At 50.8% G+C, this 23,703-nt stretch overlaps 2 protein-coding genes across 4 annotated transcripts in view; one reads left to right on the top strand and one right to left on the bottom strand.

The window, feature by feature from the left end:
- The window catches only part of USP22 (ubiquitin specific peptidase 22), a 111,567-nt gene extending 103,158 nt beyond the window's left edge, over nt 1-8,409 (top strand). For all 3 annotated transcript variants that reach the window (XM_080385967.1, XM_080385966.1, XM_080385968.1), the window contains 4 exons: nt 2,273-2,364; nt 3,847-3,909; nt 5,771-5,920; nt 7,791-8,409. In XM_080385967.1, coding sequence (XP_080242093.1) covers nt 2,273-2,364; nt 3,847-3,909; nt 5,771-5,920; nt 7,791-7,833 — 348 coding nt within the window. In that variant the 3' untranslated portion in view covers nt 7,834-8,409. The remainder of the gene's footprint in view (nt 1-2,272; nt 2,365-3,846; nt 3,910-5,770; nt 5,921-7,790) is intronic.
- Nucleotides 8,410-14,321: 5,912 nt separating this feature from the next.
- TNFRSF13B (TNF receptor superfamily member 13B) lies at nt 14,322-22,619 on the bottom strand. The gene is made up of 5 exons (XM_080385973.1): nt 21,482-22,619; nt 19,335-19,475; nt 17,977-18,093; nt 17,096-17,347; nt 14,322-15,687 (listed from the first exon to the last, which is right to left on the bottom strand). The coding sequence occupies exons 1-5, from the start codon at nt 21,606-21,608 to the stop codon at nt 15,413-15,415; spliced, it is 912 nt and encodes a 303-aa protein (XP_080242099.1). The 5' UTR covers nt 21,609-22,619; the 3' UTR covers nt 14,322-15,412.
- Between the last annotated feature and the right edge of the window lie 1,084 nt (nt 22,620-23,703).

Here is a 23,703-nt window from a genome sequence, read left to right as displayed (position 1 = left end):
TACAATTTATAGCTTAAACATAAAGTGTGTGACTGGTGCGAAGTAGGCAGGTATCGCAGAAGGTGAAGGTCATTCTGCGTCAAGAGGCAAAAGGGTCCTCGAAAAGTGATGCCACAGGCCTCTATAGAAGCAGCCACCCTAGTAATTTAACTGCATCTTTGATCTGCTTGAGCTTTTCAGATGCAGACCTCTAAGGTCTTGAGTGTCTCCTGGGACAGAATGATAGTCCTGTCATTTCTGGGCAGCAACTGATGGTCACTGGCCTCAGCTTTTACTATGACCAGTGTTTCAAGAAACTGCTTATCTGATGATGATACTAGTGTCACATAAGCTAAATGAAGGAAAATGGCATATTACCTATGGCCATGATGACTGGAAACAGATTTTAAACCTGCAGCCTATGTGCTGTGTACAAATTAAGGCTTGTGGTGCTTCTCTTTCCACTTCTGGAATGGTGAACTGAAAGAACACATGCTCCAGCCTTTTGCTCCAGAGACTTTGTTCAGTTGTTCAATTCTGGTGGACCGTTTCTAGGCTTTGAACTTCAGTAAAACACCTGGGTGACTTCAATAGTGTTGGAATTAGACCTTTATCTTGTAGCTGTCATGGCAAAGTGCGTGCCGAACGCTGCTGTAGCATGTAAGCAGGTTTTTTGGCTTATTTTCCAGTAGTCCTCTAACCTAGGCCAGTACGTTCATAGTGGAAAATCTATTAATCCATGTAACTATAGTGTCATGGTCTCACTGAGCAAGTCACGGACTGTTTTCTAGCAATGATTGTAGCTTGGAATTGTTAAATTGCATAGCAACTCCATATCTAGCATAGCAGCAATTTAAGTTTTCAAATTCTGGCTTGTACAGAAGCTTGTTAATGAAATGCAGAGATCTTGACACGAAAACAGAATGCCACAGGAAGGTCTGTATTCATGAGAAAAGATTGATTCTGTTTTCTACTGGAAAAGGTGCTACAGGTGGAAAGAATTCCATCTCTTGTAATCATAGGTCTTTTCAGACTGTTTGGGACAATCATACCTTCAGATGCTCACCCCCATATACGCCAGCAATTCTTCAGTTGCATCTGGAGTATTAACCAAGATGATACGCAGTGTTACATGCCAAAGAAAGTAGCCTGGCTGGAATAGATGGTAGCATGGTTCCTTTGTTCTGCTTTGGCTGTTTGCGGTCCTCCTGAAGAGTATTCTTGCATGACTGACTTGAGGTTTCAGGAGTGCTTGGATGGCTGCTTGGCCTTTGGGGGGAGTTTTGGGGGTGCTGGGTGCTTGGTTTTTTTTGTTGGCAAGACAATACCTAGGTGATTCTGCTCTTTGAGGAAGGCGATGTGAATGTGCTCAGTCCCTTCCCTTCACTCAGTTCAGTATTTGTGTTACCCAGAATGATGGAAGATTTTTTTGAAAATAAATTACTTTCCCTAAGTGATTGTGTTGTCCTGTCCATGCAAAATGCAAATTTCATTTCATGTGTTAACGCAAGAAAGAAACACAAAAGATAAGAATTGCAGAAGTCTTAGCTTTTCATGTCTGGATCTGTTGCTAGGGAATTGTTACGGCACCACAATTGGAAAATAATTAACTTGAAGTGTAAATAGAGCAGAATTTCTGAGAAATGGGGAGAGAAGCTGCCTTTAAATAGAAACTCATTCATCTCTTTCTGGTATTTGTTCCTGTTTCCATTTAATGTTCAATTGAGAAGATGAGGAGAGGCTGGTGGATACTGCAGGCTCCTTTTGGCGAAGGGACAAGGCTTTTTTATTATCATATTCCATTTTTGCCTTAATTTGAATTGGTATTCCTGTGTAGGCTTGACTCCTGTCACTTGAGATGATTGGATGGGTGGATTAAGTGTGTGAATCTGATGCCAAGTTTCCATTGTCACCAGTTCTGTGGCTGGTGTAGGCAGCAGCCGTACATTTGAATAGTGCGTCGCACAAACACTGGTTTGGGTAAAGGCTGTGCGTGCTCTCTCTGTTTAATATATTTTTTTCTTAATGTCAGTTGGGAATAAGTTTCTATATATAGATATTAAAGTAAAGACTCTAATTAATACCGTATCCTCCCCCCAGCCCCCGTTGGTAGAAGTGAGTTACCACTTAGATGGGGGTTCCCAGCCTAAATAGTTGGTAGAAAAAAATCTGCGGATGTCCCTCGATACTGACTGCTAATATGCTTTAATGTTACTGTTCCTAAGACGTTTATACAAGACAGAAAAGTTAGCCTTTCTCTAAAGAAAAAACAATTCTTCCATTTTGTCTCCAGCGGTTTGAACACTCAGCCAAACTGAGGCGAAAGATCACTACGTATGTCTCGTTTCCGCTGGAGCTGGACATGACACCATTCATGGCTTCCAGGTGTGTACCAACAAAATCCCCCAAAGACATGGCCAGAACTGTTTACCGGTTCATACGTGTGCATCATGAAACATGGAACATCATTGAATCAAGGTTATAGAACAGTATGTATAATGATATTTCTGCTGTGAGCTTCTCCTTGAAATGTACATCTTTTCAAAACCTAATTTTTAGATAAATTTTTAGGTTTTGTGTGCCAGAAAAAGCTTTATATTTCAGCATTTCTTTTTTTTTTTTTTATTAATGTGTGTTATGTTTCTGGTTGCATGTTAAATGTATAGACTCGGATCCATCGTGCCTTCAGATCTCTGCTTTGGGTCCCATCCCCTGAGTGCTCACCTACCAGTATCTTGTGTGATTAGGCAGGCTAGACATAACCTAATGCCTAACCTAGTCGTTCTGAAGTTATAAAACTCCTTCCTCTTCATTCCTGCACACACGCAAAGCCTGGGGGCTTTTGTTTTTATAGGTTCAACTTCTATTTAGAGAATGCTGCAAGAAGAAAAAGCATAGTCCAGATTAAAATAGGTATTTCTAATTGATATTTAAACAGTAAGACTTCTCCCACATGCCAGGTTTGTAAGAGGCATGACATTTGTATAACTATACCTTTACGAAAGGAATTTGATTAGCTCACATAACAAGTATTTGTCAGGTATTCCATTCAAATATAAAAAAGGATATTCAGATTTAATTTATATCTGAAGCAATGCAGAAAGCCCCAAAACATGGCATCTCTTCACACAGGGGGCTGTATTTGATGCTGAAATTTTACTACCAATTTCAAGCTTGCCACCCCCCTGCCCTGAAGAAAAGTTGATGCTTCTGCTAGGAGAGAAAGGAGGGCCCCAAAGCTCTGTCAAATAGTGATGTATCAAGAATATATGGCTTATTCCAGTATATTCTGGAGATTTTGAGACTTCTGTGTTCCTCTGTGCTGAATTCTCCCTGGATAGAGCAGGCTCTGCTGATGAAAGGTATCAAGCATAATGGAATATAGATGGGATAATCAGCAGGCATAACTCAGTAATCTGAATTTCATCGGCTATGAAATCAACAGCATAATCCTGTTGCTACTGTCAAAACACAAAATGAATTTACAAGTCAGAGCCAGGATGATTGACCCATCACAGGATAAAGGATTGATGTAATTAGATATTTTTCCAGTTTTAAAATACAAATCTTTTCTTAACCTGTTTTTAGGCTTTTTGGATAGGACATTTGACGTAAACAAATCTGTATTTGCAGCACTGAAGCCTTGACCAGGAGGAAAAACGGTGTCTCTTATGTAGCATTGCTGCAAGAACAAATAAAGCATCTTTAGCATCCTAATCAGCAGCGCTTCTCTGCTGCTAAGCAGCATTGTGCTTTTGAATAAGGATCTGGATTTGGCAAACAGGATGTGTCAGTTAAAACCTATTTCCTCGGTTTGGGAAGCCACTGCTTTAAGTGACTGGATTTTTGTGTGTATGTGTGTTGCAGTAAAGAGAGCAGAATGAACGGGCAGTACCAGCAGCCGACGGATAGTCTAAACAATGATAATAAGTAAGTGGTACATTCTGTGACTCCTATTGTGAAAGGTAGTTGGCTTCTAGGAGGAGATGCTCCGCTGTGTATGCTGTGGTGCAAAGGGCATTACCCAATCTGACAGCACAGTGAGTCTGAACTGTTGCAAAAGAAAGCTTCGTTCACTGCAGTTGCCTACTGTTTTGTGGCTTTGTGGCAGCTGACTGTCAGATCTGAAGGTGATAACCCCAGCAATTGGTCCATGTGGAAAATTAAAAGCAATGGGTATTTCCTTTTAAATAATCCTAATTCTATTACAGTAGCAAAGGGAGTTCCAGAGAACTGAAAGAAAGTTTATAGAACACTGACACTCAAAGTCCCAAGTAGATGACCCCAGCAATTCTGGATTCTCTTGGGCAGGTATTCATTCCAGTCGGCATAAATGATGGGCTGATATGGGACTTGCTCAAGGATGTAAAGGGAGTGTAAATGAAACCAACATCCATAGCTTTGTGGGAATACAGGTGGTCACACAAACCTTACTTTTTTTTTTTTAAATGAGTTTACAAGTTAAAAAAACCTTGTTCATGTGCTGATGTGTATTTAAATTCTTCAGGGCACTTCATTTGGCACTAAAAGTTTCATTAAGAAACTGGAATCACACAATAAACAGATTTTAAAACTAGCTAACCAGGTCTCAGTGCAGTTGTCATAGGAGCAGATACCAGACAGGTGTTACGTGTGGCCCATAGCAATTTACTGATGAGATTTATGGTGTTTAAAGTGTTAGCAAAGAAAACAGCTGATCAGTGTTGAGGTTTGCAATGACTTAAGTTGGAGAAGCTGTTAACAATGAAGAGGATTAATGAGAGCAGAGGCACCTGAGCTGCTTAGTAGCTGGATGCAGGTAAGCAGCTGGGGCAATCCTAGAGTCCTCCATGTAGGACCGAGGAGTGGTGTCTGTCCTGGTTGGATTGCAGGACTCCACTAGCAAGAGGGTGACTTTATAAATCAGTGGCTCTGTAAACAGTCAGCTGAATAGGCACCTTGTTGTGGCACTACTGTGTCAAAAGAGCTCCATGGATTTTGAATGTAAGTAGGACATATCAAGTGAGATTAGAGAGATTATTTTACCATTGTGCAGCTGTGTTTGTATCCCAGTTTGGGGATAGCATTTTAAGAAAGAGTTAGTGGAGAACATTTGAAAAAGAGCCACAAGTATATTTAAGACTGGAAACAAAATCTTAGGTTAGAACAAAAGAGCCAAGGACTTCAGTCTTCTTTTTAAGAAAAGAAAAGGGGAAAAAAGTTAAGAGCAACTTGATTAGCTTATCGGTACACCTTTCTTTGGAACAGAGATGTGTCTGCTAGTCTTCAGGCTAGCAGGCAAATGTGCACCAGCATCTGAAAGCTGGAAGTCAAGGCTGAATATATTCAGTATTTCAAAATAGGTACAGATTTTCCAGATTAAGAACAACTAAACAGTACAGCAATTTATCACTAGAAAGAGTGAAGATTAGCTATAATTAAGACTACCTCCTTCCCCATCCCTCAAATGCCTTTTTCTGTTTCACTGGAGTAACTGATTCAGGGAAATAGAATGTCAGACTAGATAGTGGTCCTCTTCAGGAATGCAGCAATATTGATCTATTTTAGAAGAAAAATCTTTGCTAGCCAGTATTGGTAAAGCTGATGGGTGTCATCAGACTGCAGTGCTGCAGTAATAGCAAAACAGAAAAAGGAAAATGTGCTTCTTTTCCCTGGGCAAGGATGCCCTCTTCCCGGTTAATGTTGAGAGCTGGTGGTTTATTGCTATACGTGTTTATGAACACAGGCTTCTGTCTAAAATGTCCGTTGTTTTTCTGCTTTTGATCCACTTATTAACTCTTCTCTGTACCAGGTATTCCTTGTTTGCAGTAGTTAATCACCAGGGAACCTTGGAGAGTGGGCACTATACCAGCTTCATCCGGCAGCACAAGGACCAGTGGTTCAAGTGTGATGATGCCATTATCACCAAGGCTAGCATTAAGGATGTGCTAGACAGTGAAGGGTAAGTTGTGAACTGGAAAGGGAAAAGGAAGGGAAACTTTGACCTTTATTGGGGTTTCCTTCCTTTCAGTTAAAAGACCCTTTCATCATAGAGAAGGCTTAATATTTCTCTCTTTGGCTATCTAATGCCTCTGTGTATATATCAGTGCTTCAGAATGTTGCGTTACTATCCGGGATTTGTTGAAGGAAGAAGAGGGAGAGGGGAAGGACAAGGGACATCACTTGACTCTGCAGTGTCTGTAGCTGGTGCTCATTTCCAAATTCTTGCTTGCTAATGGAAGGGATTCTGAAAACCAAAGGGGTATGATCATCCAGTGGAAGAGCAGTATTTACCTCCGTGACACAATCCAGGCTGTCTGCAAAACCTTTGGATTACTGTGAGAGTAAAAGATTTGAAGAAAAGCCATTAAGAAAATACTGTGAACCAGAGTGGTAAGGTTTTATGGGAGGCAAGAGTAGAATAGGAGCTGGTTTTTAGCTCCTGGCTTTAAACTGATTTCAGAGTGACGTTACAGCTTCAGGTATTTGCATAGACAAGTACTGGGTGTGCAGAGCAGTAGCTTGCAAGGGAAGCATCTCTGTGTTCTCATCTGAGGGATGCATTGGGCACTGATACGTGTTTCGAGAGTAAGGTCACTGGTAATCTGAAGTCTTCATGTTTTGCATTTTCAACTATGGGCTTGGTACTGGAAAGATAAGCCTTTATTGTTGTTGTTTCAATTTTTCCTGACATTTCCATGGATTGCTGTAGGCACAGATGCTCAATTTGTAATTTTTGTAACAGATTTTTCCCCTTTTTTCGTTTCTTGAACTTCAACCAGGAAGTAAAAAAAAATCTGTCCTGTAATAGCCGAATTTTAGTGTTAAATGATACGACAAGGTGACTTCTGCTTTGAGGTCAACAGAAAAATGAATTTGTGTTTCTTCAGTGACAAGTGGCTAGCTCTGGCCCTGGGACAGGGTATGTCTGTGGAAGAAACTGCCATGGGCAAGGAGGAGAGGATACACTTTGCAACTGGTGCCCATCCCTGTCATTAAAGGCTGGTCTGAGCTCCGATCCACTTTCCCTGGTTCAGATAAAAGCTGACACCAAGTAGATCTGCATTGTGTAGGGGAAGCTCCATAGGGCGTGAGATGGAAAGATAGTAATTGGAAAGTCTCAAAAGTGCTTTGAAGCGTTCTAAGGAGAGTCACGCAGTGAGCGTGTCGGGGTGTATGGCGTGGCAAGAGTCCGCAGGCGTGAGTCTGCTTCCCCTGACATATAGCTGCTTCAGGGCTGGGCTCTGTTATGTAGCAGCACACATAAGGTAATTAAGGACAGGAAGAATTTCATCCTATTAAAACACCAGATTTGAGTACAGATTGAGACATTAGATATTTGATTGGGACACATGGGCCTTCACCCACATGCCTGATTCTTTGTTTTGCTCCTGTTAACAGGAAATGGCAGGCAGTGTGCGATCATCCCAAGTGTCTGATGCTTTGGTAATGTCAGTCTAAAGCAACAGTTGCATCTTCAAAGCACCTCTTGTATTTTGTGTCAGGATAGTGTTAAATGAATACTGCCTGTCTGGGCACCAACATGGCCCAGTCTTGTGGAGCTTTCAGGTTCGAAGTGGATTGTACCGCAAGAGGGTTTGGCTGCTTGATGTACACTTGTTCTGTTTCCTGAGTTGCTGTTAAAACGATGTGAGCTGGCTTCCCTCCTCCTCATCCACGGTTACTGTTGGGAACTGGCATGTCCCTGGAATTCCTTCCAATTTAAAAGAAAACCAAAATTAATAGTTCTCATTTTTTATGATCGCATCAATAGAAATACTAATTTGCTCTGACATGTAGCAGAACACTGAAGCTGTACCTCTTTCTTGCAGATATTTGCTGTTCTATCACAAACAGTTCCTGGAGTATGAATAGCCTTATCCAGCAGCTTGTCAGATATAAACAAGGAAGAAAATAAGCAAGCCTTCTGAATCGACACACAAACCTACCTGAAATGAAAAGACCCATTAAAAAACAACTAGCACTGAGCTGAAACAGGACCTACTTGACACTGACTCAAAGCCTGGCGGAGTAAGAAATGAACAATGTTCGACGTGTATGCAGTCCCGCAAGGACAGAAAGGGGGGAAAAAAAGAGGCTACAGTCAGTCACTTAACAGAGGAAATATAAAATGAAAGGAATGCTCTGGGTGGGGGAAATGGGAGCAGAGGAGTCCGGGCGCTGGTACATCTCCTATGTTCCTCCAAAATGTGTGTGGGAAGGCAAGGGGTTATACCCTCATCTCCATAAAGCATCTTCTCCATTTGGTGCTTCAGCTCCAACGACCAATCATATAACAGTTAAAAATTAAAAATCCAAGCCCATTTTTTATGCATATGGGTCTGAAAGCAGTAGAGTGGAGGAGGAGGAGGGGATGACACAACTAAAGGACTTTGCAAGTATCTTTTTATTTGTGAATTTTAGTTATTAAATAAATACAGTATGAAACTATTAGGCTCTTTTTTTTCCAACAACCGTAAAAGAAATCCTGGATTGCGGAACTGAAGCTACAGTACTAAGAAAGGTTTTCAAGCATGCCTGCTTGCACAGGTAATGTTTAATGCCATCGGACTGCTCATCAAAAGCATCGGCACAGATTCTTTTCTGTTTGAGCCCTTTTTTGTTTTGTTTTCTATAAATAGCTATTTTCTTAATTTTTTTCCTTTTATTCCCTTTTTTCACGAGAATGAAATTCATAAATGCAACCATCAGTAAAAATTAATGAATTGGCGTGTTTATACTGTAAGAGTGGTCTTGGTTCTTTTTTTAAACCTTGTGAATAAGTTTGAATTTTCTCAAAACTGCTTGTCTTCTTGTTGCTGCTTTTGGTTTGGTTGGTTTTTTCCCCCCCCTGCAGCCTTCCGAAGGCGTGTGTATGACACTTGAGAGAACCTCGGCATTGACAAATGTACCATCTGTTAGAAACGGTTGCTGCTGGGGGCAGCATTGAGCGGTGGATCTGCTGCTATTGAGCACTTCTGCAGTGCACTCGGGTTTTAAGTAAACAACACATTTTCCTGGTATGTGCTAGGCTGGTATTGGTTCCTTGTATCCTCCCACATGGATTAACTCCTCACACGCTCTCCTCCTCCTTGCAGAATCAACAGCCTCCATATCGGTGTCCTTAGCTTGCAGCAGTTAGTGCACCAGCTTATTCTTGCTTTGTCACAAACGCAGTTTTGCTCCTTTTCTCCCCCTCTGTGGCTTTGGTGGCTTGTCCAGACACCAGCAGCAACCGCTTGTGTGCGGTGTCTTGCTCTCGGGAGGCCGGGCTGTGGATTGAATTGCAGCCTGTGAGAGAAACCATTCAGAACAGAGAGCTGAAAAGAGCAAAACCAGCTTTGTTTTCCCCTCCTTACGGGAACCTGCAGAGAGCTATGCGTAAGAGTTGGGCACAGTGTAAATTGGTGCAAGAGCCACACCAAAAAGGTCATTAAGCTCAGTGTATGCATCCAGACAGCCATTCTTTGACTTTACCAGTGTGGTTAAAAACGTGGATGGGTTTAACCTTTTAGATTCTGTGCTAGTAACGAGTTACAGCTGTCTAGCCTGCCCAAGACAGAGGTGGAAAATGGTCTGAAACAGAAGCAATAGGAGGAACATAAGGGAAGGGAGTTTGTTTGCTTTTTAAATAAGCATCTTACGAGAGCAGCTGAACAAAAAGGCAGTGGAATTGCATTTGCTTTGTACACAAACTGGAAGATTAAAAGGCTGTTCTGTACATCAGGAGGTTTCTATGACAGTTTGCAATAGGGAAGGAAGAAGGGACAGCTAATTGAAGCACCTTGAATATCAAATCAGACATAGAAAATGCGTGTGGGAGTTACCTAGGCAGCCCGAGCTCTGCAGAGGTGATGGCGTACTCAGGTTTTGTAACCTGTCTTTCCCCATTGTCATGCTTGAAATAATTTTCAGTTGTAATTGGGTGCTGCAAGATTTAACCTGAGCGTTCTTGTCACCAGAGAAAAATGGCTGGTGAACTGCAGATGCACGGTGCACGCGCGGGAAGGGGCCCCCTCCCTCCCCGAACCGGCACGGTATGGTGCAGATGCTTGACAACGCTTTCTGCTACCTTTTAATAATGCAGCGAGCTTGCAGAGGAAGACAAGAATCAGGCGTTTATTATCCCCAGGGCTGCTGCAGTTGGCGTCCCCACCGTGTCCTGCTGCCGGAGGAGGACTGCCACCGCGCGGCAGATGGCTTTGGTGGTGGCACGATGCCTTTGCTTTGTGGTGCTGAGGGCTGAGCCTTGGGCTGCTGCTTTTGGATGCCGGAGCCTGAACAAATGAATTCTGTTTTCCACTAGCACCGAAGCTAATGCAGTCTGCTTTGTTAATCCTTTAGAAACAAATCGTTTAGGGCTGAGGCCAGCCATCTGGGTGGGGGAAATGGGAGCAGAGGAGTCCGGGCGCTGGTACATCTCCTATGTTCCTCCAAAATGTGTGTGGGAAGGCAAGGGGTTATACCCTCATCTCCATAAAGCATCTTCTCCATTTGGTGCTTCAGCTCCAATGACCAATCATATAACAGTTAAAAATTAAGAATCCAAGCCCATTTTTTATGCATATGGGTCTGAAAGCAGTAGAGTGGAGGAGGAGGGGATATGTCGTCCCCCCCACCCATCTGAAGCTGGTGAAGAGGGCTGTGCTCTGTGCAACTGCACTGGTGCAGATGGCTTTTGGTGGGAGATTTCAGTGCTCTGTTTCTGGTTTCAAAAGCGGAATTCCTGGTGTATTAAAAGGTCTTACTCTGTTCTTCCCCCTGCCATCCCACCCCATGTGCCTCCCTGAATCATACCAGGCGTGTTGCTATTTCCAGCCACAGTAAATCGGCACAGGTTGCTAGAGGAGGAGAGAGCATTTTCCTTCTTCCTCTAAAGATGGGAGAGCAGCTGCTGTCACACGAGCACCGCTATCCCTCATGCTGCTGCTTCTCAAACAGCCTTCTCTCAGCCCTCATCTCTTCAGAAGCAGCCGTGCAGCTTGTCCGCAGGGTTTATTCCCTGCAGAACCGGGAGGTTTCTCCTGCGTAGAACTGTCTTAATGTTGCCTTTAGGAAAGCGCCGACTGCAAAACGCCTGGCTGCGCAGCGAGGTGCTAACGAATGGCTGGTGGTGAAGTTGTGCCTCCCTCGTGCTGGCAGACAGTGAGAGGCTGCCTCCTCCGCCAGCAGTGACTGTGCTGCCTCAGCTGCTGACCCTCTTCATTTTGGGGAGCGGTTTGGGGGTGACTTGTTTATTCTGAGGTTCAGATTTCTGTTGGCACAGCTTCGTCTGCTGTGAGGAAGCATCTGCAGGAATGGCTGAAATGAGAGTGGTGTGACGCCGGCTCGCGTTGGAGTGTGTGTTCTGCTATCTACCAGCAATGAGCCCAGCTCTACCTGGGGCACAAAAATAGCTAGACAGTGGGTTTAGGTGTAATATTTTCTTGTCCCTCAGCCACTAGACTAGAGATGAAGCTTTACTTGATGCTGGCGCCTAATGAAAACCTGAGCAAAAGCAGAAATGGGAGAATGGGTAAAACCCCCAGGTGGATGCTTTTGCTCAAAATCTGTGCCCTTAATGCCCTGTAGTTTAACTCGGGCCAGCTGTGAGTGCTTGTGCCCCAGAGTCACAATGTCCCTCTAACACTCAGCGATGTTCCCAGCTACGCTTCTGCAGAGCTGTTGGCCAGTGGCTGCAAATGCCATACCAAAACCATCGATTCCTCTTGGTTCTCCAGCACCTACGGGTTGCAGCTGGGACCCTATATATTATTCTCACTGCTGATTTGTTCGAGTTGCTCCATGTTACCTTTTATACGCTGCTAACAGTGGTCATGTGCCCTCCCCTCCTCCAGGGAGTATCTGTGAGGGTGAGGAATGCTCCCCTCTGCCGTATGGAGGCTGGAGAGAAGGACTTGGCTTCTGATGAGTGTTTTGCCCAGTTTCTGGGGCACCAGCCCACATGGTGATGAGAGAGACAGCCCCAGCCCAACTGGAGCATTCCTAAAAGCTTTCTCGTTTGAATAGTTGATGCCTCTTGGTCCTCAGGAGATGCCCTGAGTGCAAAGCTGGTGGCATGTGTTCAGTTATTTCTATCCTATTTTTAAATAAGGTTCTGAATCTCCTTGCACTGGGCCTCATAGCGTGGCCGGGGGCTCCCGTGGGTGACAAGCGCCTGTCCCGGGAGGTGACACATGAATGTTCACAGGGTGCTGGAGCTGGGCTGAAGCTGTGTGTCCCCAGTGCTGCCTGCAGGAGCTCTGTGCTGGGAAGGGGCAGCGTGATGACGCACCGTGGCTGCTCGTGAGGGTTTTTCTTCTCCTGGAGCCCTGTCCTTGCTGGGAAGGGCTGGGGCAGAGGGGCTGGGGGCTTTCCCAGCCCTGGTGCCTGGGGGACCTGCTGGTGCTGCCTCAGGGTAAGTGCAGACCCCCTTCACCCTAGCACTGCATCCGGCTCCAGGGCACCAACATAAGGAGGACACGGACCTGCTGGAGCGAGCCCAGAGGAGGCCACGGAGATGCTCAGAGGGCTGGGGCACCTCTCCTATGGACAGAGACTGACAGAGTCGGGGCTGTTCAGCCTGGAGAAGAGCAGGCTCCGGGGGGACCTCACAGCAGCTTCCAGGGCCTGAAGGGGCCCACAGGAAAGCTGGGGAGGGGCTTTGGACAGGGGATGGGGTGACAGGACAAGGGGTGATGGCTTTAAGCTGAAAGAGGGCAGATTTAGATCAGCTATCAGGAAGAAATCCTTCCCTGTGAGGGTGGTGAGGCGCTGGCCCAGGCTGCCCAGAGCAGCTGTGGGTGCCCCATCCCTGGCAGGGCTCAGGGCCAGGCTGGACGGGGCTGGGGGCACCCTGGGCTGGGGGGAGGGGGCCCTGCCCACTGTGGGGGGGTGGAACTAGGTGGTCTTTAAGGTCCCTTCAGCCCAAACCCTTCTGTGATTTGCCCGGGAAGGCTGTGGGGAGGGGAAGCAGAAGGGGCAAAGCCAGCTCTTCCAGGGGTGGGGGGGCCCAGCCTGAGCGGGGGGTCACGCTGCTGGGGAGGTGTGGTGGGAGTGGAGGACATCAGGGTGCAGGAGGCAGAGGGGGAGCGGGGCAGCGGGCAGGAGCGGAGCTGAAGGACAGACCAAGAGGCTTGGCAAGGGTCAGCGCCAAGAGGAGCCTGAGGGAGAGCAGGGGCAGGGCTGGGGGAGGCCGAGGAGGAGCGCGAGGGTGAGCAGGAGCAGAGGGTGAGCAAGAACACAAGCGAGGGCTCTTGGGGAGACCGAAGGGTGTGGGAGATGAAAGGCAGAGCAAGACGAGATGCCAAAAGGTGGTGGGAGGGCAAGGAGGAGTAAGTAAGGCTGAGCTAGAAGGGAAGGCAAGAGGCTGGGAGAAGCTGCAGATTAGCCTGTGTGAAGGTGCCCAGCCGGGGCTGAGCGGGGGCAGAGGCTGAGGGAGAGCTGGGGGCTCCGTGTGAGCGTAGGCCAAGGCGGCGCGTGGGGCTGAAAGGCTTCGGAGCTTTGGGGAGCGGGGATGCCCCAGGGCCTGGGGCTGTGGTGTGGGGGGCCGTGGGCACTGAGGCGGTGGGGCAGGCGGCCGGGGAGCAGAGTCCCCAGGAGGGAAGGGCAGGAGCTAAGGCCACGGGAGATGGTGCTGGGGAGGGGGAGGCTGCGTGAGGGGAGACGCCAAAAGGGTCTTCAGGCTGAGGGAGCGGGAGGCAGGGAGGGTGAGTGCAGGAGGCCGTGGGGCCCACGGACTGAGGCGGTGGAGGTGGCGGGGGGGGGGGGTCCCGCGGGAGCAGGCCCAGCTCATGGCCGGGGTGCTGCCGGTTGCTCTCCATGCACACGGGTAGGCCCTTGCTCTCCCCATCGCGCTGTGAGCTGGTGGCCTTCAGGGTCACCCGTTGTGTTCAGGACGCCCACCTGAGTGAAACAAGATTTGCATTTTGCAAACGCCCATTTTCTCCCCTCGGATGCAAATGCAGCACAATGCAAACCCACCCCCTGGGCTGCTGTCGGAGTGGGACTTTGCTAAACAGAGGGAGGAGATGAGAGGCAACGCACACGGATAACGGGCTGGAGAACTGTCAGGTTGGCTCCTGGAGCAACTCAAGATGGCAAAGCTTTGGCCCATGCGCCAGCTATTGGACCAACGCATGAGCTCTTAGTCCTCACCTTAAACCACCTCTTGCACTTTCTTATTCTAACGGGGACGTTCAGACCTTTCTGCTTGGTGGCCGGACATCACTCATGGCACCATTGTCACGGTCCCCCTCAAGTGGTGCCTTCTGTAGTGGTAAGAATATGTTGACATTTAAAGAAATACATAATATGAAGGGGACAGTCTGTTGTAACTATCTGCTCATGCTTTCTCCTGCTGTCTCCCAGCACCAATTTCTGCATATTTTGACTCATGTTTATTCTTCAAAGTTTGAAGCTCTAGTTTGAGAAATTGGAGGGGATGAGCTCCTACCAGGAGTGGCTTCTCACCAAGCAAAAAATTCCTACACTCTCCTTTAGTGGAAATGAGAACTTCAGGTTACATGTTGAAACCCATATTTTTCCATAGTAGCTTTCAAAGCCAGGGCTGATAAAAATCTTCCCTTAAAGCAGCTCTGTCTCTAGCTGGTTCATCACTTTTACCAGCTTTTTTGGGTAACCTAGACCAGACATACATAAATTCAGTCTTTTAGAAAGTTCTCAGCCTTGGGTGAGTCTTTGCATTAAACCCGCTTCCACTGGGGATTTTGGTGCCTGTCCCAGCGCCTCCCATGCAGCATCATGTCCTGCCACAAGACCAAGCCTCGCCATCACACGTAACATCTCCTGCCCTCCCAAGCTGTGTTGAAAGCTGGCAGCGGAGCTTTCCACATAGTGTCTTCCCAAATAGTCCTGTGAAGAAATTTCTGTTAAAGTCAGAAAACACGCCACACTTGAGAATACCGCAGTGGCATTCAGGGGTCATTATAATCTCCGTGAGTAAGTCCTTGGGTCTGAGTCCATGTTTGAGATTCTTATAGCTCTGCTTGTAAATGGCTTCTGTTACACGGTAGAGTTTTCGAGCAGGGAAAGGTGTGCTCTCCATGGGGACTGGTGGACACCACAGTCTGGTCCTGGCTCTGCATTGACACCCTTTGCAGAGACAAAGTGATGCTGATGGTGGAACCAGGATGAAAAGCCCCTGCAAGACATCGCTCCCAATGACGGGGATGCACAGAGGGGTCTGCAGAGGTCAAGGCGGAGGATGAAGATACTGCTAAATGGGAAGCGACTTCTATCACTGGGAGTGCACAAGAATAATGAGAATTTCTTTTCCTGATTCAAATTAAACAGCACTGTCTGTAGCCTACAGCCCTGGGCAAAGGCTGGGCCAGGTCCACTGGTCCTGGTAGAAGCTGTTACAGTCACTGGGAACGGAGGGTGAAGCAGCTGTGTTTTGGGGGCAGAGGGAGCATCCCTCCTTTCTGATCCTGTGCAGGAACATTCGCTACAGTCATGCCATGGGCGTCTTTTCTTGTGAAGGAGAACATATGATTTTGAAGTGACCATCGTCAGGGCTGGGAATGGCCCCAGCACTTCCCATGCTGCATATCCCGGTGTGAGAGGGAGCAGCTCTTTCCCCTATGTGATAGGAGGTGCCGTGGCATGGTTTGGTCTCTTGTACAGCGGAGCCATGTCCAGGGAAGCAGAAGCCACAGGTTTCCGTTGGCTCTGGGACCCTGCTGCCAGTGGATCCATCACCAACGCTGCCCGCTTCCACCAGATGATCTGTAAGTAAACTATGTGTATTAGCTTAAGGGGTTTTAGGAGTACCTTTTACAAAAGAAATGCTCTGTACTGCTACACAAGAGCCTATAAAGAGCTGCTCCTGGAATGGGAGAGGACACCCCCCTCCCACCTCTTTGATAAAGCCCCCGGCACTCTGTGTTGTATGTAATGCATTGCCTACACGCTCGCACTCAGTCCTGCCAGGAGAGAGCTGAGGGGGAAACTGGGAAGTGCCTTGAACAGGGATGCTGGAGGTTTAGCACTAAAGAAATTACAATATTTATAACCTTATATGTAAATTATCTTCTAATTAAACACTACTTTTGTAGCACACGCAAATGTGATGGCGCAGCGTGGTGTGAGGTTCCAGAGCTGCAGTCAGCACAGCGTGGCAGGCTGGCTGCCCGCAGGACCCACAGCACTCCGCAGGCTGGATGCTGGCTGTGAAGGGCTCAGCTGTGTCATCTGAGGCCCGAGAAGCAAGGTTAGACTAGGAGTATTAAAGAGGACACAGTAAATCTCTTTGAACCTGGCAGCTTCTCTTAAAAGCAAGCATTCAATGCCACCGTGTCCTTTGGCCACAGCAGACAGGAATGGCTTGAATTACCGTTCTGCTGGAGAGTGGCTCCAAGTGACACACCAGCTCATGGGCTTTCTCTCTGTGATTTTTGACATCCAGTGTGACTGGCTCTGAGGTGCACATATGTGAACATCTACGTGTATGCATAAATAGGTAAGTAGACAATTGTTTTTGTAAAGGCAGGGGAGGAGAGGAGGAGGGAGAATACAAACATCTCTGTGTTGGCTTGCTCCATGTTATCCTTTCCCTGTCTTTGCGCTAAGGAGGAAAGACTTGCAAAGCCCCTCTGGCTCCCGAGCTAAAACTCTGGTGTTTGATCCTGCAAGGGAATTCAGCCGCCCAGCTGCATCCTTTGCCCATTTGAAGGAGCAAGTAGCTAGTGGTACCGGGCTTCTCGCCAGGCAGCAGCTTGCCCCAGCGCAGCCCCAGTTGCTGCAGTTGCCGTGGAAGCCCTGGGGCCTGTGATGCATTTTGGAAGAGGATCGGCTTTTTGCAACTCCCCTGCCTGCGGCTGGGCTGCCCCTCAGCCTGGGATTGGAGACTGGAGAGCTGGTGGTTGATGCTGCTGCTCCAGCCCCTGCATGGCAGGGGGAAGCTGTGCCTGTGGCTTTGCAGAGTGACCGAGGCGGGGGTTACGGCGGAGAACCGGGGCACAGGAGCCCAGTCCTGCCCCTCTTCCAGGCTCAGACTGAACCGCACAGCATGTCACCAGCTTTACTTTTCCTCCCTACCCTTGTGAGCTGGCCCTGCTTTATGTCCGTCCCAGCCGTACCTGGGAGCCTGTCCACCACACGCTCCCCATCCTCCCCCAGTCCCCCCAGCGCTCACCTTTGGAGGAGTCCTCCCTGCGGTGGCAGGTCCCCGCGCTGGCTTGGCAGGAGACCACCTCTCCCTTCCTGCGCAGGTGGGTCCAGCCCAGGAGCAGGAAGCAGACGAGGGCGCAGAGGCAGAGGCCCAGCAGCAGGTACACCACCAGCCACGGCTCCTGCTCCATGCACGACTTCGGCTCCAGCACAGCCACTGGTGGCGAGGCCGTGACCAGGGTGGCCGGCGGAGCAGGGGTGGCCCCCAGGGCACCCGCTGTGGGGCAGGCAGAGAGGGGTGTGCTTAGAAACCCTTCAGGTACGTGCTTCACGCTACTGAATTTGTGATAAGGGAAATGCTAATAGCACTTGTGCGCTCTGCTTGGAAAGAATTTGCAAGCAGCTATGCATCGCCTCCGCTTGCTTGCGTTTCTTTCCTGTGCCGAGGTTGACGAGAACCCTCCCCACACCCCATTCCCACCCTCCTCCCTTCTCCTCTCCAGTGATCGCATCTCAACCCCAGTGTGGGACTTGTGGATGGCAGGGAGAACCCTCCTGCTCCCATTCCCCTGCCCCGAGGGCTGGAGGCGACTCAGCAAAGTGGGAAACACAACGGCCGACCCTGCCCCGGCTGGTGGGGCGAGGGACGGGTGTGCAAGTCACTGACACGAAGAAGGGGAAACACGCCCCGTGATGGAGAAGACGTGAGAGGGACGGGGGGGCCTGGTTTGCTCTTCCCTGGTCCCAGTGAAACGGCAGCACGAGATCACAACCCCCCAGGACAAAGCAGAGAGGATTTGCTGCCCCTTCCCTGGCCTCGGTCCCATAACCTGGCCCCTCCTCCAGCCCAGCCCCGGGGGTCCTGCCCCACATCCCGCCTCCACCTGCCCCCAGGCGCAGCCTTACCTTCGCAGGACGGGGCACACTGCTTTGGGTGCTGCCCGCAGACCATGGTGCAGTTGATGCAGTTGTTCAGGAGCTTGTCATAGTAGAAGCCGGCTTTCTTGTTGCAGTCCATGGACTCTGCGGGAGGGGAGCGAGGTGAACACGGTGCCCTGAGCACGTCCTCCTCCCCTGTCAGTTGAGCACAAGGCTCCCACACCACAGGCCTCCCACCACCCCGGGCACCTGGGTTTGTGCGAGGACGAGCCCGCGGCTGCTCCGAACAAGGTCGCAGCTCCAACGGGCGCCGGGTGAGACCTGCACGCTGCTGTGAGTGCTGACAGCGGCCCCAGCGCTGGCAGGGTGACAGATCCGCAGGTTTTGAGGTGGTGTTTGGCTCTATGAGGAATGCCAGGGAAAGGCGAGGAGGGGACGATGCGTATGCAGCTGTACCCACCTGTGGCACGGAGCTCCGGATTGCTGCTCTTAGAGCTGCCGCTGCCCTGCAGCTTGCACGGGTTCTTGGGACACACCAAAACCTGCCCGAGCACTGGCTCAGCACTCCGGGGATGGCATCTCCTCTCCTCAACAGGGAGGCGTGACTTGTCACTGCATGCAGCCACGGTGCAGGGCTGGGTCCCCTGTGCCCTGGGACAGGGTGCAACGGTCCCAGACAGCGGCTCGATGGGGAGGGAAGGGGCCATGCACAGGGCTGTGTACAGGCTTTGGGTGCAAAGTACATCGTGTCTCTTCTCCTCCTGACCTGTTACCACTACACCTTGATGCCTGCCCCACACAGGGCTCACAGGTACAGCCGTGCAAAGCTACAGCTTGAGTTTGTCATTATCCACATCGACTGAACCTGCTGTATCTCAAGGCATGGCCTTTGGAGGGTGGGGTGTCACTGCTGGGGGGATATGAGTGTTGGTGCAGCTCTGGGAAGGCTCCCAGTGACCCCCAAAAGGAGCAGTGCAGAGATGTGCATCAAGCACTGGCACAGGCTGCCCGGGGGGGGTGTGGAGTCACCATCCCTGGAGGTGTTTAAAAAATGCATAATGCGGTGCTTAGGGACACAGTTTGGTGATGGACTCGGCAGTGTTGGGTTAATGGTTGGACTTGGTGATCTCAAAGGTCTTTTCCAGCCTAAATGCTTCTATGATTCTGTGTGGGCAACTGGATCCTGGTCCGTGCTGAGCTGTTGCCAGACACCGCTGGGAAGCTCTCACGTTCTCCGGCGTTTTTGGCTCAGAGCTCTGTTAAGCTGAGCTGGCTCGGAGACTGCCTTGTAGTTCATCCCAGCGCCTGATCCCCCTTCCCAGCTTGGCCCCATCACTCGGCGCGCAGCCCAAGGGCAGCCCCGCAGCCGGGTGCCCAGCACTCACCGCACAGCGCAGCACACCTCCTCACTGTGGGCCGGCCGCATACAAGGCTGCAGGGGATGCACTGGCAAACGAGGGTGTCCCAGTACTGCTGGTCGGTGCAGTTGTTCATGGCATCCCGCCCGACGTGTGTCCCATCCATGGCTGCAGAATGAGAGGCCAGTGGATACGGGGTGGCCATCACCGGGCTGCCCTGTGGCACCCCGTCCCTTCGCTAGGGCTGGGACCCCTGCCAGGGGGACACTCGCCTGTGCCCCACCTCTCTGGTCCTAGCCGTGGGCAGGAGCATATGGCCAAACCTGCTTCAGGCTTGGCAAGCTCTTCAAATTATAACCCTCCAGGAGCGTGTCCTGTGCCAGTCCCAGGGGACGTGCAGGGAAGACACCCTGGCTTACAGGTGGTCCTGTGCTGTGCCCTGTGGGTCTGGGGACACATGCATCTGCCCGCAGGGGTAAGAGCAGTGGGAGCCGTTCCTGTCTTACATGCTTTTCTGAAAATAACAGAAACACGACCAGAATGACTACTGGCAACATCTTCTGAAACAATTTTGAATTCTGGAAACTTCTGAATTCCTCTGTGACATCAGGGCAGTGCATGCCCTCCTGTGTGTAATTTCTGACATCTCTCTCTGGTGTCCTGGCATCATAATGAAACCCGATTTTGATGTGTAAATCTCCCCTGAGCAGCAGGAGGGACATCTCTCTGGGGGAGCTTTAAGCGCTGGTTTCACCCGCGCCAGCTGGGATGCCTGGAGAGGGACGTGCTCTTGTCCCTGCAAAGAGCTATTTGTCACATGTCTCTGCCTGCAGCCTCACCTGTGCCACTGCAGGGTTTGGCCTTGGAGACAACCTGAGTGCCACTGTCGGTCCCTGCTAATGCCCCACTGCTCAGCAGTGCCTGCCGGCATCCCGTGCCGTGCCATGCCGTGCATGGGGTCTGCAGCAAGCAAGATTGAGCAACTGCAGGAAGCACTAACCCAGCACCAGGGTGGCCGTGGTGGAAATGTGCCATTTGCTGACTGAGAGGGCTCGTGGGCAACCACATCCCTCTGCGGAGCCGTACTGGGGAGCCGCAGCTGTTTCCTGCACGAGTGGACGACGCTGATGCTGATGGGGCCCAAAAGGTTTAAAGCTCCTCGATGCTGCAGCATGGCGCTGGCCTCGGCGTGCCCAAAGGCTGAGCCATTGCCTTCGCAAAGCCAGACTTTGATTTTTGTATAGCCAAGCCCCTGCCCTCTGATGGGCATCTGTCCTCTCACTCTAGGGCTTGGGACCATGCGGCAGCCGGGCACTTTGCATGTCCATCTGTCCTGCCGTTGCCTGCGCAGCACCCTCCCTTGCAGCTCCAGCTGTGAACTGGCTCCTACCTGGGGCAGCACCTGTAAAACCCTTCCACTCTAAGGGATAAATCCACTCTGCACAGGGATGCTGCCCTTACAGTCCTAGTTGTTCAATTAACATTGCTATAAAATTAAATAATTACTTTCTATCAAGCTGACTGAAGACATTCCCCAGGGCAGAGCGAGGCTCAGGCTGACGCTCTCCTCAGATGCTCTTTGAAGATATTTTGTACCCAAAGAAGGATGAGAACACCCCCAGGGGTGGTGGTGAGCCCTGGGGATGGCGGTCAGCCTGGCCACGCTTGAGCTACAGGGGGTTCCAGGTGGGATAACTGCATGGGAAACAGCGATCTGGGGCTGAGCTGGGGGGCTGCAGGGTGGGCAGCTCCTTCCCCACTGCTGCTCTGCTGCGAGGGCAGGTCCAAGGTGGTGTTTGGCCCCATCTAGGAAAAATCCTGCCTGGTGGTGGAGGTGCTCCCAGCATGGTGTAGCTGGGCTTTGCAGCTGTGCGTTTTCCAGCAGGGGCGGGTGTATCTCCCCTTCTGTCTTTGCACCCGCCAGGGACCAGCACCCCAAACTTCCCTATGGACCCCTTGTCCAAGGCATTAAGCGACCATTTCACCTCCAGCTCCATGGCACTGATCATTTCTGGTGAAAGCCCTTTGTGGTGGCTCTGCTCCTCCAGCAAGAGCCTGGGGAGAGCCTCCGCTCCCTGCCAGCTCTCTGGAAGTGTCACCGTGGCCCCGAGCCCTGGCACAGACAAGCCCCTTACCCCCACCTCCCCATGCAGCCCCCCCATGGCGTGACTCACATTTGACTTTCCTGCGGCGTCTAGTCCCTCTCGGCTCCTGCCATTGCACTGCGAGCTCCAGCCCCGAGCCCACGCATTGCTCGGGAGGTTTATTATTAGAGATAGATTTGATTAGTGCCTGGGCCATGTGTTTCCTGGGGTTTCCCCTTATCCCTTCGATGCAAATCTGCCGTACGCACAGCGCATTGCATTGGCTCGCTGGGCATCCCTGGGCTGCCAGGGGTGCGGGGGCCAGGGAGGGAGGCACCCTGCCCAGCTCAGTGTCATCGGGTGCCGGGATGGGGGTCCTGGACCAGGCATCTTGCAGAGGTGGGAGCTCTGCACCGCTTAGCAGGGGTGGGATCTCTGTAGCACCTGTCCTTGCATTGTCTGGCTCCAGCGGGATGTTTTCTCCTGCAGAGAATGACTTTTTGCTCTGTAGAGGAGGCAGCTGCCCTGAGCCAGGAGAGCTATTGGGCAGCCCTGTGAGTTACTGCTTTCCTGGGCTTTGCCAAGAAGGGGCAGCTGTGTCAGAGCAAGAGGCCACGCAGCCACAGGGGATGCCAGTGCACGGGGCTGCAGGTGGAGAGCAGCAAGACTCCCTCGCCAGGGCTCTGCGGCCACAGGGGCAGCATCCCACCAGCATCGTAGGGCACCGAGGGCCAGACACCCCCGCCTGCCAGAGCAGCTGCGGCTTACCCTGCCTCCAGCTGGGGCCAAGCATGGCACTGTGCACCCATCCTTCCCCTGTCCCCAGGACAGTCAGCCCGTGCCCCTGGCCTGTCTGCTGCTCACGACACATAGAGCATCTCATGGGCCCCAGTAAGATGCTTTAAACCTGCTTTTCTCTAGTGCATCTGTGTCCTGGAGGCAGGAGGGCTGTGCTGCCCTGTCCTGCATGGGCGATGGGGGTCCCAGCCAGGCTTGGAGCCTGGCACTGCCCTCGCTGCTGGCAGTGGAGGTGTGTGAAGCATTAATAGCACAGCTTGGTTTTCACAGAGAGAAAGAGCCACCTCTGTGCTGCTGGCAGTCTCCAAGAGTATAGCTGTATATTTATTTTTAGATCTTGCCTCACCCTGCAAGTGGAATGGGCTTGATCAGCAAAGCTGTGGAGGAGCAGCCGGGCGGCACCACTTGGAGGTGGGATCCAGATCGCACCATGGTGCTGAGCACGCCTGCCCCGGTGTAGCCAGCACGGAGGGAGAGAGCTGCCATCGCCACCACGGCTGCCCTGCTGCCTCTGGCCAGCAAAATACCCCGGCTGCCTCTGGCCAGTGGCACGATGCTGCAGAGGGAACATGTAGAGAAAGCCAAGCCAGACTGGGCCGTTACTGGTTTCTCCCTTCTCCACTGGCAGCGCATTCGTTTCTGGAGGTTTCTCCCCCTTTCCCGCAGAGGGGCTGGGCAGGGCTGCGCCGTGGCCGTGGCACTGGGAGCACATCAGGACAGTGACTCAGCTTGGTCTGTCGGGACCTTTCTGCAGAAGCAGCTGAAGAGGGAAGGAAGAAGTAATACCTGCTACTTTCTATAAACATCAGTGGGGCAGCATCAAGGTTTTTTCCGTTTCGTTCAAAACCTCCAACTTTGTGCTTACCATGGTGATCTGCAACCGAGAGAGACCAAAAGGCCGCTTGCAGGGTGTGATGCCCTGTGTCCACTGCAGGGGCGTTGGGGGCTGAACCTGCTCACAGGGAACAAAGCCCAAAGCAGAGGAACTCAGCACCTCGTGGCTGCTCAGCCCCGCAGTGGCTGGATGTGGCCCATCACATCCCAGATCCTGCGGGAGGGAGGGAGCCAGCATCAGCATCGGCACCATCCAACGGACCGCAGGCCTTGGAGCGAGGGCTGGGAGCAGAGGCACACCATGGCCACAGTGACACTGCAGCACCGGTGCTGTGCCACGCATCGTGGCTCTACACGTGCATCTGATGCGAAGGATGGGATCACTGCTGGGCTTAAGTCTTCCGCTGGGAAAACCTGTGGAGGTCCTGGGAGGGAATGGGAAGGCAGAGGCATGGCTGGGAGCGGGGGCTGCATGGTGCAAGGGCTTGGGGGAAAAATGCACCGGTCTTTGCACGTAGCAAAGGGTGGCTGTCCACGCACAGCCTCATCCCACTGGTGCTGTGCCCCAGGGAGACGGTGGAGCCCGTGGCCCATTCACCTGCAAAGCTAAAGCTGACGGCAAAGGAAATAATGATTTGGCATTGCCTGCACTGCTTGAGCGTGGCGGAACGTGGCCCTGG

The sequence above is a fragment of the Falco punctatus genome, assembly GCF_963210335.1.
Source record: "Falco punctatus genome assembly, chromosome: 4".
Taxonomy (NCBI): domain Eukaryota; kingdom Metazoa; phylum Chordata; class Aves; order Falconiformes; family Falconidae; genus Falco; species Falco punctatus.
The sequence above is the reverse complement of the archived record's forward strand: the minus strand, read 5'-3'. Positions and strand labels throughout refer to the sequence as shown.

What these genes read in the sequence shown, in the direction of transcription:
- TNFRSF13B (XM_080385973.1), bottom strand. Translation starts at nt 21,608, where the DNA reads ATGGCCCAGGCACTAATCAAATCTATCTCTAATAATAAACCTCCCGAG. An exon ending in ACGCCGCAGGAAAGTCAAAT is followed by an intron (nt 19,476 to 21,481) that starts GTGAGTCACGCC and finishes CTCATTCTGCAG; the next exon opens with CCATGGATGGGACACACGTC. An exon ending in GTGTGCCCCGTCCTGCGAAG is followed by an intron (nt 17,348 to 17,976) that starts GTAAGGCTGCGC and finishes CCTGCCCCACAG; the next exon opens with CGGGTGCCCTGGGGGCCACC.